Source organism: Notothenia rossii (assembly GCF_949606895.1).
Source record: "Notothenia rossii genome assembly, chromosome: 2".
NCBI classification, from domain to species: Eukaryota; Metazoa; Chordata; class Actinopteri; order Perciformes; family Nototheniidae; genus Notothenia; species Notothenia rossii.
Window position 1 is genome coordinate 18,239,104 of NC_136904.1, and position 21,985 is coordinate 18,261,088.

Genomic DNA, 21,985 nt, shown 5'->3' on the forward strand with positions numbered 1-21,985 from the left:
ATCTGTGAAAGTTTTGCTCTTGATACATCTTGAATATTCATTTTCCAGTCCAGATTTAAGGTAAACCCATCCATATTTTTTAAATAGGAAGGAATCATTTAGAGGTGCCTTGCATATGTGATGAAAAGGTTTGAATGCCAGGAGGATGCCTTTTGAAAATGTCTTTGCAACTTTTGTTCTTTCTCGTTCAATTGACTTTTATGCACTTCTTCAAATTGTAATAATATGTGACATCTCTCATTTCTTGTTTCCGTTAGAGGCCAACATTTTGGGAAAATACTGAGGCCGAAACATGGTACAGCTTTATGTGAACTGTTACAGACTACGCACTGAACACTATGACGACAATCTGCACAACCCTGACACGGTAAGTTAAAGTGAAGGTTAGAGATTCAGGCAAGAAATTCTTGAAAATGAAAAGAACAGATTCACAGAAAAGGTTTGTTCTTGAGACGTGTACAAACATGAGCAAACGTCTAACACATTCTAGAGCTGGTTTGGTGAACATTAGCGTGTGTATTGAAGCACTTGTTTTAATCGGCTTTGTGCTTTCATTGGATCTAAACTCTGCACTCTCCACTTAATTTCCCTACAAAACATTGAGTTAAATGATATTGCGTATAAAAAGCAGCACAAAGAAGAAGAAAAACAGAGCAGGAATGTGAAGGACAACAATAGCAGACTATTCAAAAGGAAAGTATTCATTTGACATGAAGGATCATTCTCACAGTTTATACTAAAGCCACCAAACTCACTGAACCATTTGTCTTCTCTTGGAGAAAAACATAAGAAGCAACTTATGCTGCAGAAACCCAAACACATGCCAGATGATTACATGGCTGTATTTTCCATGTTTGTATGACTTGTGAGCTCCCTTTTGTAACTGAAAGAAGCATACGCAAGCTCGAGCCATAGCAAATATTACACATAGCAGAAGTCACTTAAAGATTCACAGATGTACAGTAGAAGGTACAAGGTACAAAGGGAGACATATTGGAACCAATCCAGGATTTTCCCCATTGCTGCTGTTTCCTCACCTGGCATTATTAAGACCTAATTACTGGTGGATTTGATCAATATTTTACACAGAATACACTAACTTGGCAACCTGCTAACAGCCCAGACACTCAGCATTACTTGCTTTCATATTCCCTACGTGGGGGTGGTGTAATTAATGGTTCATGGTGTATCAATAAGGAATTTCTATTGAGAATGGCTGGTGCACTTTAGAAACAGAGTTTTCACTCATGTTTATGATTTTCCACTTCAAATCAACTCATGATAATGACTGATTTTAAATATGCTATCTTTGTTCATTTAGAGATATGGTTGTATTGTTATCCAATATAAGGCCAATATTGCAGCCAGAAAAATGTAGGTACATACAGTAAAGAAAGGTCAAGGTATTAATCGGTCTGAATGCAGCATTTCTTCCTGTAACTCATATATATATATATATATATATATATATATATATAACATCTGGATTAAATGTTGTCAGTATTTTCAAGTTGAGCAATATCATTTTGATTGCAACATACAGTACTGTACAGATTATCTTCAAAAGTACCTGAAGATGTCACATAAGCAAAACAGTAACATAATAGAGAGGGTAGAGGGGCTGAATGTCTTGAGCAGTGAGGAATTTTAAGTCTGCATCCGCTGGATGGATCAGTACTGAGGGATTGGCCTGCATGCATACAAATGTGGGGTAAAAAACAACACAATCCTCCAGGACTGATACTGAAGCTGCTGGATGGTCAAGGTTTTCACAGCCAGGGAGAACAACGCTGGATCCACATCGAACAGACACATGTAACCAACAGCCTCTGTAGTGCTGTCCTTATGTAAACACTTGTGAAGAATGAAATAAATGAGTAACAACACATTTAGAAATTCAGTAATTGTCCAAAATTGCGAGGCATGCGTCCTTTCTCCCTCTCAGTGTTCTGGACTGATGCTGTGTTCAAAGGTTGGTCCCAGGAGCAGGCTGGGGTTTTATTCTGTTGGGGTGGTGGCAATAGGGGTGAGGACGGGGGTCAGCGACTCACTAATTGGACACATTGGGGAGATGGCCCTATGGCTGTAGTACTCCACTACTTGCTTGGGCACCTCTGCAAGAACACATTTGGCCAGGGCTGCAGGGGAAGCCTGCAATGGAGACAGAGAATAGCTGGATTTGTCTGGGGACTACATATGGGGTAACAAATACTTTTATGTTTCAGACATATTCAAGACAGTCAGTATCAGACATTGTATTAGAGTGTAACTGTTAAAAACTTATAGTTGATTATTTAATGTTTAACTAGCATGCAGTCGGTAAAAAATACTTTTGTTTAAGCATAATTGGAAAAAGAAATCTCAGTAGTATAAAACTCATTAATGTGCAGGCCTGCAAGATAAATCTGCCTAGATGTTTAACAATTGATGTGCCAAGTCTGGACACATCACTTTGTTGGGTAAAAAGGGAGTGCACTTGCTGTTTGATTTTTAATTGTATAAAATGTAAGTGTTACAAATATGTAATAATATTATGTAATACACATGTAGGTTAACTATATATATGAGCGATCATTTAAAGAAAAAAAAACAAAGTGTATATATATATGTATATACAGTATATAAGCTCTTATATCGCATATATTTTGTAAAACTCTCCTGAAGGGATGAAATTCATGTATTGCCTTATATTGTGTTTTGAAGCATTGTGGAAAAGCATCAGGTTAAAACCTGCCATATGTATTGAGATATGGTAACTGTAAAAACCACAGCATATGATTCAGATCATTTTCATACTAATCTCTTCACCTCGTATCCTGTATTTCTGCATTTATTAGGTTTCTCTACTTATTTATTCATTATTGATTGTTGTTGAAATGTCTGTCTGCTGCCTATGCACTCTTTTAAACAACAATGGAGAGGGTGTTATGTAAAAAAAATCAATGTCCACTTGTTTTTCTAACACATATGTCAGAAGAAGTGGGGTTGAGGCTGAAAGTCAAGAAGTTAGATTGACAGACGGAGAGAAAAACTAACCGTTTTGAAGTCTCTGAAGGGCACAAACTGCACAATGTCCCTGAGGACTGGCTCGCCCTTCGGTGAACGTAGGACTCCGTCATCTCCATCCAAAATCTGCATGTCTGTGAAGTCTGCATTGCCCACTCCAACAATAATTATGGAGAGAGGCTGGTAGGAGCCTCGCACAATCGCTTCACGTGTGTCTGCCATGTCCGTCACTACACCATCCGTGAGGATGAGCAGGATGTGGTATCGCTGGAAAAATATAAGATTATTATGTCCATACTGACACCAACCCATTTTAACAGCAACATGTGGTTTAGCAAGAAAACCTCTAAGTGTGTGTTTTGGTGTTTTTGTTTTGGGGAATTGTGAAGCCTCTATAGTAAGTGTGAGTGCCAGTGTGTACAGCAGTGAAAACAAGGGGATCAAGAACAAATAAAAAGGAAGGCTATTAAAAACAAAATACATATTTCCAAAAAAAAAATCCTTGTGTGTGAATGTATGTGTGAAAACTATTTAATGTTTCCACTGAACGGTGTAAAAGGAGAATATGAGGTGTCGGAGAAAATGGACATGTAATTATTTCTGATTGGTCCCATGAGAAGTGGATGGTTCATTGGAACCTTAAAGTGTTTATGTGTTACTCAATGTTCTGAGTGTATTCATCTCTAATGTGTGCCCTGAAAGCCTGGTTGTTTACTGCAGCTCATTCACTGATCAAAAGATGGAATAGAAAAGGAGAGTTATAATGACATGAAGGCCAGTACAATAACAAGAGTATGATAGCTTAGAAACTAATGTCAGTGAACCCTCTGGGTAATGTTAGAGCGTAAATAGATAAGAGACTTCTGTTCCTATTCCCAACGAGATATCAATGAAAGATAAAGCGCTCAGTAACATTATTAGGCATTTGTGTTGAATCCCATTTTAACAGCAGTTTATGAGATTCTTTTAACACAAAAAAGGGGTCAATGATTTGGAAAATGTATTAAAGCAAACTAAATATACGTCAGTACGGGATTTCACATCATAATTTAAAGAATACTAATTTGCTCTTTGATAGGCACTTTCTTCTTTTGCGCCATGGGCATTGTAACTGTGAGCAGAGGTGAACCAGAGGCTTCTCACTCTGGGAACTCAGCGGGATGCATTTCAACAAAGCCTGTATTACGTCCATTTATTTCTAATAGAGTATAAAAAGAGAAACTCACAGAGGCGTCTTTAATGTTGCCGTCGCCTGCTGCCAGTTTGGCTATCCTGTTAATGATGGGAGAAACATTGGTCGGGCCGTACAATTGGATCTTAGGAAGGCAGTTCTGGTACGCCTCAACCACTCCTTGGATCTCTGATCAAAGAGAGCACATAGCAAAATGAAGGAAAAATCAATAACATTATCTACAGTTATCTACACTTGTCATTAAAAAAGCTGAAACTAAACACCAGATTGATGAATCACTGCAGTCAATTATTCTTACGAGGCTTGAATATGTTTTGCCCCTTACAGAAGTAAAATAACTTGAACTTTAACGAAACATGTTTTAAATGTTCCAAATATTTAAATAAAAACCTGACCTCTCCCTTCCTTACCTTCACATTCATCATCCTCTGGGTTGAAGTTAATGGCAAAGTCATGTGACACCTGCGGATAAAGAGAAAAATGGGAAACAGTTATTTAATTATCATGGAGGCTTTGTCCCCAGAAGCGACTGCCATGTTTAGACTCTGCTAAAGCCTAGAATACACAGTATTGCTCTGTACAATTTGGTTATGAAAAGATGAGTTTTGTAGAATTGAAACAAACCAAAGGTGACACAGACTGAATATTGGAAATGTTAGTTGTCCTACTGCTTTTGAGTGTTATTTAGAAATAACTTCTGATGGCATCTACAACGTTACTACTGACCACATCAATAGATACTGGGAGTCAGTTTGCAACTGGCACGTTAATTATTATGGCAGTCATGTTCAATACCAGGTTGGATCATTACATGATTCGTTTTGAATGTCAATTACAGGCAGGGAAATGATGTGCTCATAATCAAGAACTGATAACAAAATGCAAGCTGGAACTTAGAAAACTATGGTCAAAATATTAATAATGATTCATGGTATTTACTTTTGCCGGAGTACTCAAAGCGCTTTACATTATATGTTACATATATTAGACATGTAATACATTGAATACTGTGGACAATACCCACAGGAGCAATTTACACTGAATTGTCTAGCTAAGGACACACCGGCATGTTGACTGCAGTGGCGGTCAAGGTGGGATTTAACCAGTGCCCTGGTCCCCTGATCTGATGATCAGCACACTAAACCAGTGCGTCACAGCCGCCCCTTAATTATTGAATTCATATATATATATGTACATAAACAATTTCAACCAATTTTTTAAATGTCCCTCACTTTTTCACATGTGTAGTGATACAAACAGTATTGCATGTACATCATTCACTGTATGCTATCTGGTTTCTGGAAAGAGACTGCAACCCCTCTTCTTTTATATGGCCTATTTTCACCACCCAAGCGTCATATTTATTTAGTTTATTCCAAAGCTGTATACTTGGCACGAAATGAATCCCCTTCTAGATACCTCCTCTCACAAGAAACCTTTTTTTCCACCAGCACCAACTGTCAGCCAGATCAGTGACAACTGACTTTTCTCCAGCTGGCTACTTTCTTTTGAGTCATTTCTGTCTTTAATGTGATTAACAGCCTGCATTCAGTCAGTGTATTGTGGAATGGGGCCACTGCAAGAGAGGGGCTCTTGTTTTGTATCTCATTTAACAGGCCTGTTTCATGGCGGACCTTTTGACATGGAAATGCACAGGTGTAACTAATAACATTAATAATGGCTGTCTGTCTTCCATTTGAACGTGCCAGTTTTGAGGCTCTGCTATTGTGCTGGCTGGTTCGCTGGCATGGCTTATAGGGACAGAAAAATGGAACAGAGCATTGGTAATTGTATTAGTTACACCTGTGCTTTGTATGCTACTGTGTGACACTCATTCAATAATACAATCTTATCTTTGGCTTTGCCTGTTCAGATGTATGAGGATTAGCATCAGTGCAAAATCAACACTCCCTTTAAAGCTCTGAAAAACCTTTTGTCAGCCCTAATTTGTCCAAGTTTGGAAATCAGATTTGGTTATTTGATCATTTCCATATGTGGGTTTTTATCTGTACTTTGCTCACTTGTTAGAAGAATACAAAGCTCATTTGGAAATAGGTAATATCAGATGATCCAGAGCACAAATCAGGATTTGGCAACATTCCACACTCCAGATGAAGCAGATTAGATGAGTGTTCATCTGGTCCAGACTAACGAAAGATGTGATCTGTTGTTGCCTTTCAGTTCTAATCTGTTCACATTCTCCCAAACCTCAATGATACTTATTTGTTAATATAATCTGCTATTACAAAAAGCTTAAATAAGTGATATTAGTATTACTTGCCTGAAAATCAAAATGTAATGAATGTTTATTATCAATATTGCATGTGTGTTGCAATGGTTACCAAATGCTTTACATACATGTATCCATCTGTTCATGATCAGTTGTAAATCAGTAGATCGTATTAAGGCTATAAACCAGGGGTGTCCAAACTACGGCCCGGGGGCCAAATGCGGCCCGCGGACCATTTTGAATTGGCCCTCAGCTAATTCAAAAAGTATAATGAAATATGGCCCACAAATGAAACTTGTGCTTGTCTTATATTGTACTTCTTAAATCTAAATGTAAAAAATATATATTACACAGTAATATTCATGTGTTAATAAGACCACTCAGTCAATTAAAGCTGGAAAGATTTTCTAACATATATAGTTGATAAGAAAAAAGCCCAATGACTTATTTACATAACAAGCTTGAAATACACCCTTCCTATTTCTCCTTATTATAATCAATCGGAGGCTTCTGTTTTAAGGGAGGAGCTGCCAACACTCACAAGCATTATTTACCTACATTTGATTGATTTTGCTAACTTATAACTGAACTTATGAGGCAATATATCTCTAGTGAGTGGCCCAGCCCTTCGTATATATTTTTCTGTATGTGGCCCTCGGTGAAAAAAGCTTGGACACCCATGCTTTAAACCCTTGCTAAAAACACACATATACTATCATATACAAATCATGTGGTTTTCTTCCAGCTTTACTTTCAGACCAAAATCCAATTACACAACAGTCCGAGGCAAAAAACTGGATCAACAGTACGAGGGCACCTAAGCATCAGAGTTCAATTGACTGCCTCCATACCAGCAACAGACAAACCGCACTAAACAAGCAAATTCACCAGAGTCCATTTTTAAAAAAAAAGCACACTTATCTGATGGTAAGGGGTGTTTTCTCCTTTTAACCTTAACTCTGACTTGTGCACATTTTCTGTGGCTTACAAAAAACAGAGCACGATAGGCCATATTCATTGCAATAAAACGGAAGCTTCCCATTAATGCGCATAATTATTATCTGGTAAATCCTCAGCTGGAAAATCTTGGTTCTTTATTTATTATATGAATTCAAATAAAATGTGTATACATAATGCATAATAAAGGATACAACAGTGCAGAACAACACTGAGGAATATTCCTGGTCCATCAACCCCTCACAGAGGTGTAGCATATGAGTTCATTGTAATGACTTAATTAGCATTCATCTGCAGCACAAATCACAATGTGGCAGCAGCATGAAATAAGATAAATGTGGCTTCTGCTGGGCAGTCACTGTTGTGGTTAATTCAGAAATGAATAGTTTTGAGTTTACAAAGCCATGAATCTTTGTATGATGTAAAAAGATAAGTGTTTCATATCTGCACATAGAACAATGCAATCATAAAAAACAATCAATACAAAAACACAGCCTATGTTTGGTTTGTCTGGTATGAAAAAGAGTATCAATGTGTGTGTGTGTGTGTGTGTGTGTGTGTGTGTGTGTGTGTGTGTGTGTGTGTGTGTGTGTGTGTGTGTGTGTGTGTGTGTGTGTGTGTGCGTGCGTGCGTGCGTGCGCGTGTGTGTGTGTGTGTGTGTGTGTGTGTGTGTGTGTGTGTGTGTGTGTGTGTGCACTCTTCACATGTCAGACATCTCCTGAGGGCTTTATGCTGATTCGCTGAAGGCTTTGGTTCTCAAATTCCAATTTGCTTAAACAAATTCTCTCACACTCATGAATGGCTATGTAAATTAAGCATCAACACTACAGGGCTTTTATCTTATGAGAACATGTTATTTTCTGCAGACAAGTTGGTATTTTAAGACATGGGGCTTATGAATAAAAAGTTGGTAATTAGTTTAAAATGTGAAATGTTGACAGAATAACGGACTGTGTCATAAAACTGGTCAATGAAATCAGCTGCTTAATGCAAGTCCCAGGGTGAAGGAATATACCAGGATTCCATGCGAACATGAATATATGCATAATATTGTTCATGTGAAGAGAAGGCCAGTGTTAGGGGAAATAATAAAAAAGGGAGGCTGTGTATAAAAAAACAAAACAGGGAGAGATAAGAGGAGAAATACTCACCTCATAATTTGGAGGGATTCTGGCACCAAACCCCAAAGCTGAAAATCTTTTGTCACTGAAAAGATAAGCAAATTAGCCAGTCACATATTTCAGCTACTGAAGTTAAACATGAGATAGCCTATGAAAGTGTTCTGAAAAGCATTGATATATTATCCATGTGTTCATATTTCCGATGGCAAACCATCTGCGTCGTTGAATTTCATAAATGTTAAAAGTTGTAACTACAATTTGAAATCCGTGGCCGCAGCCAGTGTTTGCACCTGTTCAAAGAGCTTCCCACAGTCTTCATCCTCTCCATTTTTCAGCTCACAATTAAGATGGGCAGATATTACTATAAGAGGCTCTGCTATGCTGAAATGAGAGCTCTTTTCCAAGGCCAGGAAACAGAGATTAGTATAAATAACAAGACGATCTCTGTTTACCGAGAGTGCGATATGTTCAACCTCTGCTCATTTACTTGTGTATCTGAAATCTGATCATGAAATCCATTCACTAGCATGGTCAAACCTTCCCCCATTGTCACGAAAAAGAAGTGTCCATGACATGTACACTCCTTTTTGTTAAGACTTCCACAATGCAATGTGTCCCTTACAATTTTACTGACAACCATAACGTGAACTTTTAAGTTTGTATAACATGAGAATTAAATAAGGGATTCATTTCAAACACAGCAGAAGAGTGGTCAACTCTTGAAAATGCAATGTGGTGATGAATGGTCTGCAAACAGCAGCTCAATGCAAAATGGATGGAACAATGTTGATTGTATTTAAAGACAAAAGCCCAGTGAATATTTTCCTCTTCAGAGAAGATGCTGGTTGTTTTTTTAAAGAGCTTTAAGGTAAACGAAGACCTGGCCATCTTGTCCTCACTGTCCCTGCCGTCAACTACAACACATGAGATGCTTGGAGTATACACATGCTACATTGTACATGTAGATACGCAAGACCACACAGAAAACCACACTACAGTTCAACGTGGAACATGTTCTTATATTATAAATTAATCTCATATTGCAATCAAAAATATAAAATGCCTTAAAAATTCAAACAGCTTTTTTGCTTTTTTTTTTGTTGTACTTGGTTTTAATTATTTGATATGTTCTTCAAAGATGGGAGCTTTTAACAGGCCCAACTAAATAAATGTATTTTGGGGAATGCAGTTTAATGTTGTGACCATTCTGTTTTTTTTTAACCAAACCCATTAATTTAATCTGGTTTGAGGACAGCCTGGATATTAAATACAGAGGAAATACTTTGTGTTTACTTTATGAACTAGAATTAGTGGAGTTTATGATAAGCAGCAGAGCTGTCACAGCATGTTTATATTCATATCAGGGAATATTTACCTACAGTGTTCTCTAATGGCTGCCTCCATTATAAGAACATCTACTGTCCATGCCTTTATGACTCACAAAACAACTCATGTTGCAGCCCAGCTCAATCTCAAATAGCATCTCAAGATCGACAGAATCCTAATAATAATTCATTTACTTTGGACATGGTGTGAGTGCACCAAAGGATACACAGCCAACTTTACACAGTTAATAGGTGTTGATTTATCTGGTGTGTTGACAAGTGTTGATTGGAGAGTTGTTTGTCCACTCTTTGAGCTAACATGGCTTTGAGGCAGCTTTTTCCGAGCTATCCAACGTGTTTAATTATCTCTGATGGGTGTGGATTCATATAGAGGCTGGCAGAGTGATGATGGTTACACTGTCAGAGTGAGCTACCAACTCTTAGCGGTGAAGTCCTGACAGAAGCAACTTTACTCAGAAAGTTGTTGTTCTGGTATAATGGTTAGTAGCAGTGGCAATTGCTGTTAATGCAATAGCTTAGTGACCAGCAGGAATCTATTCTTCTTATTCCTATTATTTGTCTTATTATTGTTGCTCATTCTCTAGAAAATATATTTTTTCTCTTCCCATAACCTTGCGGAGTGGCTGCAAATGGTCACAGCGACAGCCTGTTAGGAAGACATCATTGGATATGGTACATGGGCCATTTCGAACACACATTTGGCTGCCATCATTATCCTCTGTTCCAAGAAAAAAAAACATGTGAATGAGTCCAACTTGTATTCTCTGTAATGCAGCCTCTCCACATGCCCTGGCTAATGTACTGTATAATTTGCAGATATAGACCCACTCTGGGAATAATGTACCAAACTAATTAATAGATTTCAGTGTCCAGCAGGTCATGTAACTGATAAAAAAAAGCATGAAAAACTGCCATTGCTCTAAACTCACCTTCAACCTTTATATGTTTTCATTTCACTTTTTTAACCCATTTTCATCAAAATTACTCCCGCTACTGTGACCTCTCCGAAACACCAAGGTATGTTGTATAGATGCAAAATAATAGGGAGAAATGTGTTTGGTACCATTTCGGGAAAATATTTGAATGGGAAAAGGGTGTTTCGTGCTGAGCCATTTTTATCTCAGATGTGTTGTACAGCACTCATTACCTCGACCTCAAGACTCTTAGGCAAACTACTCTTTGGTGAATAACATACTCTTATAAATGTGCCCTTAGAGCCTCAACTAATTGATTTCTATGCCAATTAAGGAATTTCTTATAGATCTCTATAGGTGTAGAGACAACATGACACATTATCCTCAGCCCAGACAATACAGATACGTTTGCAGCATATCCATCTTATGAATGTTGCTGTGAGGTTCATGGTGGGCCTTGTTTTCTCCCTTTGTGAGCAGCCACAGGGAGATGTGGCCGGTATAATAGCCCTCTCAGCAAGGTATACGAGCCTCTGCCCACACAGACAAAAGCTAGTCACTCCAGCTCCATAATGCACTCCTCTGCAAGGACTCTAAAATCCCACATCACCTATATCCACTAAAGGCTAAAAGGTTTGCATGCCCACGTTTTACACCTCAACAACAATTCCAACCTGAGAGGGATTGGCTGCCTACACTTGCGACACTCTTCTGCACCAGCGGCATGTTTCCATGTATGATGATGTTGTTTATACTGTATATGTAAACACAGAAATCATAAAGCGAAAAATATCGACCTTGTAATTTTAAGGCAGGTTTTCAGTGTCTCTATTAAGATCTTCGGGATGTTATAATTAGCCAGAAAGTGCCCCACTGATATTCAATAGAAGGATCTGCATAAATCAGTCTATGTGTTAATCCTCATCTGGCTTAGTTTCGACAGATGAGAAGGTCTTTCTCTGACACATATCATATAATAAACAATTTCCCATTATTAAAAAGTACCGTCAAGCCTGACAGCAATAAAGACAACTTTCTTGCACAATTGTACATTGTTTCATATTTCTTTTCAACAAGACAATCAGCCATTTAAAAACGATGTGTGTGCCTGAAGCCAAGACCTGAGCCAGTATCGACAGTGACGGGAATATTATATGAAAGTATAACTTTGTTCAGATAGCTTCAGTGTTTTCTTCCCGCTGGACTTCCTCTGTCTTTACATCTGATTATACACCATTATTTCACCAGCAATAATGCCTCCCACTTCGTTTTGAAGTGCTTGCTATCCTGGTGTTATCCCCTGTCTCTGCATGTGTCCGTCTGCAGTTCCATCTAATGAGCCTATGCAAGCTAAGAAGGGACCAGTAGCTGTGAACCAGATGCTGAAAAAACAGCATCTTCAAGTTATCCACAGGAGAATGCAAATGCAGCCGCCATTGTGAGCATAGAACATGTGAAGCATACAAAACAGTCAGCACTGTCCCTATAAACAGGCATTGGCTGGTGCAAAAGTAATATTCCACAGTGCATGTGTTGTATGTGTATCTTTCTGTCTCCAAATGTATTTTATACACATACTTTGCTTTGCCATTTGTTATCTAGCCATTTAATATAGGATTTTACTAGCCATTGGCCCAGTGCACCAACAGATACATGGGGTGTCAAAGAGGATGGGGGAGCATGGGGGAGGAGAGGGGTATGACATACAGACAGTGGCGAGCCGTCAGGGCCCTCTAGGCCCTCTGTCAGGGCCTAAGATATTCTAAAAAATAATATTTGAAAACATTAAAAAAAAATACTAATACTAAATATTTTTTTTTATTTTTTTTTTGTTGTTACATTTTTTATTAGTTTTACCAAAATAACTTGATTTAATTGTATTTAAAATAACAGGGGGGGGTGGAGGGTCAGAGGGCCTAGGTATAAAAGTCACAGCTCGCCACTGCATATAGATTAAAGTGAAAATAGATCTTTATTGTGAGAGGGATGTGGTATGTGTTATGCTGGACTGGTATAAATAAATACACAAGTTACTTAGAAATCTCTGTCAAAAGTCTGTCAGACAAGAAAATACAGAAAACGGACTGTGCCTACAGAGGTCAAAATGTCCTCTTTCTGTCAGTTTGTCAAAAGAAATCTGGAAATAAATAGATATTTTGACAAAATGGCTAGTCAAGTGTGTCCAGAATATTGTGTCAATGCCCTTGACTTCTACCGAGCCCTGCTTCAGCCCTACATCACCCTCATGCATAAATAATGCCAGTGGAGTCCAAATCTGTTTGCTCAAATGTTCCAGGTTGTGCATCACTTTGCCAACAGATATCTAAATGAACTTCTGCATTTATCCATTAAGGATGTAAAATACATTTCAGTCAAGAAATTCATTGGAGATAGAGGAGCTAGCAGTCAAGAGTTCAGTTCCTACAGCTCAAAACAAACTGGGAAGCAGAAACATAAAACGTCTGCAAATCTGCTCCAGTCCTCCATGATTCCAATTCCAATCCTTTTGTAATGGTTCAGCTAAAGTGGCTTGTTTCAGTGTGAGAGATCCCACTGAAATGTTGTGCAAGGGGCCCTCTGCGACGCTCTTTTACAACCCAAGACACCGGCAATCCCTGTAGGCAGCAGATAACCTTTACTGAGAAACAAAAGACTGACAAACCTGTCGTAGTCTTGACAGATCTCCCCCACTGCTATCAGAGCCTTCAGGTACTCGTTGGGCTGGTAAGGGTTGATGTAGTGCAAAGAGCAGCTGTTCCTCGGGTCTCCATTGGAGGCTGTGAAGTCAATGGCAACCTGGTAGAAAGAAGTGCGCAGTATGAATAATAGGAATCAGTTACTAGAGTAGAACTCCACCATTAGCTTCTGTATTTGGAACGTCATTGTGCTATGAGCAGGTTAAGTTTATGTTTTTGCTTCTCACCTTTAGTGTTTGGCTTCTTATTATTTTACAAGTAATTATGTGTGAGCAAGCCTGAAGTTTGCATAATGGCAATATGAATTATTTGATCAGATGTATGAACTTGAGCTTTTTACACCCACATACTGTAGGAACAGCTCCAGCTCCTGAACACATCCAACCAGCTAAGAAGGAACTGCATCTACCAAAGCGATCCTCAGAATGAATATTCATTTCTTCAGTAATCCAGTAGAGAGTGAGAGGTTGCACAACAGAGGGCAGACTAAAGGGCAAAAGTTGAAGGTTTGAATTTATTCCACGATGCTGCCAAGAAAAATAACTGAGTGCATGTACAAAAACACCATCAGGGAAAGTTTAAAGGATGAGAACAATTTTAAAATACTGTTTCACGTTCAGAAAATATAACCTTTGCTGCACAATGAATGCTAATGGACCACTAAAGAAAACCATACCAATGTCTGTTTATATAAAAGCAATATGTAACATGCAGATAATGTCACATTATTGGGTAATACATACAGCCAGGGCCTGTTAAAAGCTCTAGGACAGTGAAGCATTACTAAACACAGACTGCTCAATTTACCGTAAAGTGAATCTGGCATCCTCCCATGATGTAATCTAAGAAGGAGTACACTCTGTGGAGCTGCAATAGAAAAACAAATATGTATTTATAGCAAAACCTCAGAAGCATCTTTTCAGAAGCATCTGCTCATTAAAACTGAATTAACTCGACAAATCGGTTGACTGTAAAGTGTAAAAAAATGGTTGTGATATATAGCTTCTCAAAGCAGCGGAAACGAAAAGTGCCCTCTGAAGAAATATCCTTAAACATTTACTCATTAAGCTAAGCAGTCAGAGATAACAAACAAAGACGATTGTGTCACCATGCAGTGCGTACAAGCATTCATAATTACAATTCATTCCTATCTCATAATGTAAGTAAAAAGTAAAACAGTGATTGGTTCAACTGATTCCTACCTTAAGGTTACTGAGGATGACAACTCCTGAATTTTTATAGTTTCTCTTCTTCAGTTTGTACTTAGGATTCACACAGTCCCATGTCACCTAAACATAGAAAATTGAAGACAGTGTTCAGTGTTTTAAACATTGCCAATACATCTTAAGCAACATGACATTGGTTTCATCTGGGATGGATTTCAGCAGAGAGAGGCATATTGAAAATGGATGAAACATTTACACGGCTGTCTCTCCTCGGTCTCTTCGTTCACTGACCTTATTTCCACTGGAAATGTTCTGCATGTCCCTGAAAGTGGCATAGAACTCGCCGATGAAGTCGTGTTTCCCTCTGGAGTCATAATCCCACACGAGGCACTGTAGGCACACGTGGACACAACTGTTAACTATCTGTTGCCATGACCATAGATAAACTATTCATGCAAAATGTAATAATTCACCTTTCAAATATTCTACTTTAATTCATTCTTGTTAAGCCCTGTTTATACAGTTCCTGACCCCTGCGTTTTGCACTGATGTGGATTTAGTTGCTAATGGTCTCTCACCTTGAGCTTACGTTCTGCATCACAGCTGCACAGAGATATGAGAGACACTTTGAATGGCTCCCACACAGGATTCAGGTTGTTCTTAATCACCTGTTAGAGAAGGAACCCGTTACATATGAAATAAGTGGCAGAAAACAGCTGTTGCTTGAAGTGAAAAGGGAATATGACGATTTTACCTCAGTTCTGTGCACGAGTTGTTCTGAAAGATCGTCATTGATTCGGTATATTTCCAGAAAAGGGTCAGATTTGCTGAAGATATCCTGCAGAGGAAACAAGATGTCAAAACCACTGACTCTTAATGAGAGCTCAAGCCCTAAGCCTAATGAAAACACATACAGTGGGGAAAAAAGTATTTAGTCAGCCACCAATTGTGCAAGTTCTCCCACTTAAAAAGATCAGAGAGGCCTGTAATTTTCATCCTAGGTATACCTCAACTATGAGAGACAAAATGAGAAGAAAAAAAATCCAGAAAATCACATTGTCTGATTTTTAAAGAATTTATTTGCAAATTATGGTGGAAAATAAGTATTTGGTCACCTACAAACAAACAAGATTTCTGGCTCTCACAAACCTATAACTTCTTCTTTAAGAGCCTCCTCTGTCCTCCACTTGTTAACTGTATTAATGGCACCTGTTTGAACTCGTTATCAGTATAAAAGACACCTGTCCGCAACCTCAAACAGTCACACTCCAAACTCTACTATGGCCAAGACCAAAGAGCTGTCAAAGGACACCAGAAAGATAATTGTAGACCTGCACCAGGCTGGGAAGACTGAATCTGCAATAGCTAAGCAGCTTGGTGTGAAGAAATCAACTGTGGGAGCAATTATTAGAAAATGGAAGACATACAAGACCACTGATAATCTCCCTCGATCTGGGGCTCCACGCATCTCACCCCGTGGGGTCAAAATGATCACAAGAACGGTGAGCAAAAATCCCAGAACCACACGGGGGGACCTAGTAATGACCTGCAGAGAGCTGGGACCAAAGTAACAAAGGCTACCATCAATAACACACTACGCCGCCAGGGACTCAAATCCTGCAGTGCCAGACGTGTCCCCCTGCTTAAGCCAGTACATGTCCAGGCCCGTCTGAAGTTTGCTAGAGAGCATTTAGATGATCCAGAAGAGGATTGGGAGAATGTCATATGGTCAGATGAAACCAAAATAGAACTTTTTGGTAAAAACTCAACTAGACGTGTTTGGAGAAGAAAGAATGCTGAGTTGCATCCAAAGAACACCATACCTACTGTGAAACATGGGGGTGGAAACATCATGCTTTGGGGCTGTTTTTCTGCAAAGGGACCAGGACGACTGATCCGTGTAAAGGAAAGAATGAATGGGGCCATGTATCGTGAGACTTTGAGTGACAACCTCCTTCCATCAGCAAGGGCATTGAAGATGAAACGTGGCTGGGTCTTTCAGCATGACAATGATCCCAAACACACCGCCCGGGCAACGAAGGAGTGGCTTCGTAAGAAGCATTTCAAGGTCCTGGAGTGGCCTAGCCAGTCTCCAGATCTCAACCCCATAGAAAATCTTTGGAGGGAGTTGAAAGTCCGTGTTGCCCAGCGACAGCCCCAAAACATCACCGCTCTAGAGGAGATCTGCATGTGACTTTCTGGATTTTTTTTCTCATTCTGTCTCTCATAGCTGATGAAAATTACAGGCCACTCTCATCTTTTTAAGGGGGAGAACTTGCACAATTGGTGACTTACTAAATAATTTTTTGCCCCACTGTACATTAAATTCAACACTGTTGGTTTGACTTAATTTGCTTTATAGCATTGAAGCTAATCAGTCAGATAACATTTACAACAGGGCTATGATGAACTTAACACAAGCAAAATTACAAAAGAATCTCATTACTAAATATTCAATTTTAATACGTGTCTTTAGATGATTTGTTTGAAAGGAAACTGTAATTTATACAAATGGCTGTTGATGGTGGTTTATCATTGCTGATTGTAGAGGCACAGTTAATTATCTCTGTGATTAAAGGTCAGGGAGTAGCAGGCACAGAGCACAGAGTGGTCGCTACGGTGACGAAATACTCAGGATAGAGGAAAAAAAGATAGCTTTTTGGTCAGACGAGAGGTTGAGAATATTTGGCAAGCTTACATCTCATGCCATAGTTATGTACTTGTATTGAGCCAAAAGCATTCATGACCTGCTACTTCCTTCAATGTAGCCTCCATTGCAGTTCTGAATATTTCTATTGGTTTCTATTTGCACTCCATTACTTCCCATGTTAATAATCTGCAATAGCCCAGCATCACACATTTGAGTTATCTATGGTGGCTGTCTCTATTTACATCGTCAGTGAATAACCAGCTTATTTGAAAACATGCCTAAGAGTTAGCTTCCTGCACGGTTATTTACTGTAGTCTTAAATTATTCTCAGTCTAAAGCACACGCGTCTGAGAGCAGAGCAGTGCTGATTATTTAGGACAATTGATTCTTCAGGGAAGCGAGCGTGTGTGTCAGTGTGCGTGTGCGCGCGCGTGTGTGTGTGTGTGTACATGTAATGTTGCATTTCCCGCCACATTAGCCAGATACATCTCCTGAGGGACCGGAGCAAAAAGAGCTGTAGTATCCTCTCTTTGTTGTCATGGCAACCGCTAGCCAGTGAAATCCGTGGCACAAACGCAGATGTCAAAATCCCACCCTGGGCCGGGAAGTGAGCGATATCTCATAATTAATGCTCCTGTGCATCAATGTATGATCCCTCAATATATACAGCCGGTGGAGGTGATACACCTGACGAGCAGCTAATCAGAAACACTCCGCTCCTTCACTCAACATCTGCTAAATAAATCGTTAGGCCCAACATCAACCTGGTAGATAAGTGGCTGATAAATTGTATTGGTAGGGAACCGACCTGATAGCTGGTAACCTTTATTTATGGAGGAAACCATATAATAATTTTTGATTTGTATAACAAGAGCATAACAGTTACTTCTGGTACCTGTTGACATCTACCTTTTATTATTTACAACATATTTGTTTCAAATTCACTTTTTAATATGTTTGTATGTACAATAAATCAATAATATGTTTTAACATCTTGTAGCTGGTGAATGTGGTTAACAAACCAACTTTACTGTTCTCATTTACCAAATGTCAAAATAACAAAATGAGCATTTAGCACCCTAAGAGCTCAGCGTTGGTGGCGACCAAAACTCATCTAAAAGGAGATTGTAGCAGATGTGTACATAAGCTACTCATATTTTACTGATCACTCAATGGCAAGAGTTATTACAATCATTACTCATCACTTCAAAACTAAATAAATATGTGCTGCTTTACTTTAAAAAATAATTCTACCTTATCCCATATCAGAGAGAAGAAGTCTGCTTTCTTATCCTTTTTTTATTTTTATTTTTCTAACCAAGATATGTTTCAAATCCACCACCTAAAGATTGGTAGTTTTCCAAACCAGGAGGAAATGTTCCATGCAGGTAAACGGAGTCAGTGTCTATCATTATGTGCATCATGGTTGTTGGTTATTCGGCATCAACTACCAAAATCTGTTCCAAATAAGCTGCTGAAAAGGTTTTTTTCAGTGAAAACATGAACACTCTAGTGTCTCTGGTCCTCGATTACACACCACTGCTCCCCAGTGTTGCGCCCACAGCTGTATTCACATCAGTTTAAACAAAGCAGGCGGGTGGATTCACAGGCAGAGGCTCAATACTCCCAGCAGTATCCAGTAGCTGGATATATAAAGCAAATATGACATGCAGGGGAAGATATAAAGAGACTGTGGGGAAGATGCACGCTATAGCTAGTACCTTTTTTAATCATTTTCCTTGTGTAACACTCAAGTCCAATTTAACTGTCAGACTAGCGGGAAACGGCAAACTGCAATTTCAAAAATAAATGAACGGGCTGTAGAACATTTCGGTTTTGTCTGCCAATACCTCTGTGTATCAAGGGCAGACTATGAGATTGACATCCTAAGGCTCGTTTCTAAGAACATGCAGACGTCAGATGATCACAGTCGTAATTGGATGCCAGCTCCTGCTGTCTTTGTGATTGAAATATGCCTTCAGCAAAGTTTGACAGTTTTAGAGTCAGAAGCAGTGAGGGTCAGTGATATCAAGATTCAAAGTAAAACCACATGAAATCAACAAGTAATAAAAAAACGTTTAAAATGCGATATCACATAATGTTCATTTGACACTAGGATGTGGCCAAACACCAGAATGTGTACCCGTTAAAGCATTATGTGACTACAAAGATGTGTCATATCAAGTGTGATATGTCACTTTTTTCTCTCCTTGTACAATTAAATTATAAAATGATTTAAATATAATATGAATATGTGTATAACTTCTATGCCAGTGATGCTTCCCGTCATAATTATCACATGGTTACCTCTGCTACCCGTGTGTAGTGCTATAAACCGTATCTAATGAATTATGAACCGTGTTGGTTTCTGCTCTGCTTACCTTATCATCGAGCTTCTTGGCACAGAAGGAAAGCTCCACGTATCCGTTGTTGCCTGAAATTTCCTCAGCATGCACCTGAGAGGAAATACAATTAGTTAGCAATATTTTATGCATATATGGGCTTCATAACTATGGCAAGAAATCACATGACTACATGATACATTTCAGGAAAGCAAGACATCTCTCATAAAAACTACTTTTTGTACTAAATTGCAGAGTAAGATGAAGCCTCTCACATAATAGGGTGAAGTTAATTATCTGCCAGTAGTTAAAAGTTAAGGCTTCACTCCAGTTTCCATCCAACATTTTTCTTTCCATTGCAAAAAGTAACTTTTACCTTAATAGTGTCTGCACTGTGGCATGCAGTTAACAAAATGAAGTAGCTTTTACTTAACAAGGGACTGCAGGACATTCAACTTAAAGAGTAGAGCCCCATTATTCACACACTAATGGGCCCCTGCTGTAATAGGTTACTGCCTCGAGTTGAATATTCAACTTTTTATTGATGTAAAAGTTACCACGTACTGTGCAGTGCAATAATAAAGTTTCATAACAGCTCTTTAACATGTTTTGTTTGTTTATACCTGTGTGTTAGTTAAAAAGAATCCCAGATCTCTCTCTGCTGCTTCCACTGGCCCAGAGAGAAGTCTGCTATCTCTGCGTCTTTCTATTGGAAACTGACTGAAACTTTACATCAAACGTTAAGAACTGTTGCTGCAGAGCGAGCAGAGCCATGATCTGGCAAGCCCTGGCAGTAATGATTGGCAAAGTATGGAACCTGTGCTTTTTGTCTCACGACTTGTCTGTCCTCACAGGTACAGAGTGCAGGAAACATCTATATAAAAGGTGGGCAGTGTGTGTGAAGTGTATCCATCAAATGAGTAAATACTTTTTGGATGATATTCACTTCTTGCCTATAGTTCTGTTCAAATGTACAATATGTACATTTCAGCCACAAGCGTTCTCTCCAAATACCAAATGTTACTTGTTATATCTTCAAAAGTTATGTGTGGTTTCATCCATAATGTCAGTGCATTCAGTGGCAGCTGATCATTACTGTCTGAATGATGTGATTTATTTGCTCTTATTTGTGGGCAGATTTTTTGATATTATCCATAAAATGTGCCAAATGTTAAATGTATTTATTTCAATGCGTCCCTCTGTTTAATTTATTTAACATGTATTTGAATGTAATTTCCTAAAGAAACACCACCCTATTTTTTGAAGTGAAATGGCAATTCAGTCACATTCAATTATAGCAATGGTTTGATTTGTTAGCAAGGGCTGTATAATAATAATAATAATAATAATAATAATAATAATAATAATAATAATAATAATAATAATAATAATAATAATAATAATAATAATAATAATAATTATAATTATACAAAATATATATATGTATATTGGTGCATGATACAAGAATAATTCAATTATTTTTGGAAGATTTTATTATTTGGATTTCTCTACAATATATTCATGGTTGCATTCATGCATGTATTCAAAATCATATACACATCTTCTATATAGCAGGCGAAACAGATGGTGCAGTATTAAAATGCAATAAAAATGAATATTTGACAATGTCAGTATGTGTGGGAAGCAATTATATGTTGGATAAGGGTTTAGCATAATGTTACTGCACTGAATTCTTTATATCTGTTTTGGAAGAAATGGTCAGAAAATGTCTTTGTGTGAATTCTCTAAAGACCTCAAAAAAGTATTTGCTGTGGACATATTTAAATATATCCATATATACTAATTATTTTTTTTAGAGTTAACTTTTTCCTCACAGCACAGGAATCCAACCCAATTGAATACCATATTTCTTCAACCTGTCAACACATAATGCTTAGCACATTTATTTGCTACAGTTCATTCTAAAATGACCACTTCCTGCCTTTTTTTTGTGTATTCCCAAATGAGGCAGAGTGTAGGACACAGCACAATCTAGCTCGTCTTGTTTTTATATGTGCTTACACTGCTGGCTTGTTAACTGGAAGATGGAGGTTAATGAACCAACAGCTCTTCTCTTCCACATCTGACACATGTGATTTCTTATACATGCATCATTTCCTCTTGCTTCCTTGTGTGTGTTTGCATTTATAGCACCAAAGATGAACACTAGAGACAATTATCAGAGAGAATGTATACTTCTGACAACTAACCACCACAACAAATTCATTATATTCAGTAGCAACATAAAGCCATTCTGAGTGGTGAGATAACAAAGTATCTTTTGGTTCTTTTCAATCAATAACAAATGTTATTCCATAATGGTGCCTAAGAGTAAACGGATGTGACATTGGATATAGATAAAAAT

At 38.3% G+C, this 21,985-nt stretch overlaps 1 protein-coding gene across 1 annotated transcript in view; it reads right to left on the reverse strand.

The window, feature by feature from the left end:
* Positions 1–826: 826 nt before the first annotated feature.
* The window catches only part of cpne7 (copine VII), a 28,567-nt gene continuing 7,408 nt past the window's right edge, over positions 827–21,985 (reverse strand). Inside the window, exons 6-17 of the mRNA XM_079665179.1 lie at positions 19,660–19,734; positions 15,383–15,466; positions 15,207–15,296; positions 14,920–15,018; positions 14,665–14,751; positions 14,270–14,329; positions 13,429–13,562; positions 8,537–8,591; positions 4,609–4,660; positions 4,233–4,366; positions 3,037–3,273; positions 827–2,151 (exon numbers count right to left, since the gene is read on the reverse strand). Of these exons, the coding sequence (XP_079521305.1) occupies positions 1,999–2,151; positions 3,037–3,273; positions 4,233–4,366; positions 4,609–4,660; positions 8,537–8,591; positions 13,429–13,562; positions 14,270–14,329; positions 14,665–14,751; positions 14,920–15,018; positions 15,207–15,296; positions 15,383–15,466; positions 19,660–19,734 (1,260 nt within the window). The 3' untranslated portion in view covers positions 827–1,998. The remainder of the gene's footprint in view (positions 2,152–3,036; positions 3,274–4,232; positions 4,367–4,608; positions 4,661–8,536; positions 8,592–13,428; positions 13,563–14,269; positions 14,330–14,664; positions 14,752–14,919; positions 15,019–15,206; positions 15,297–15,382; positions 15,467–19,659; positions 19,735–21,985) is intronic.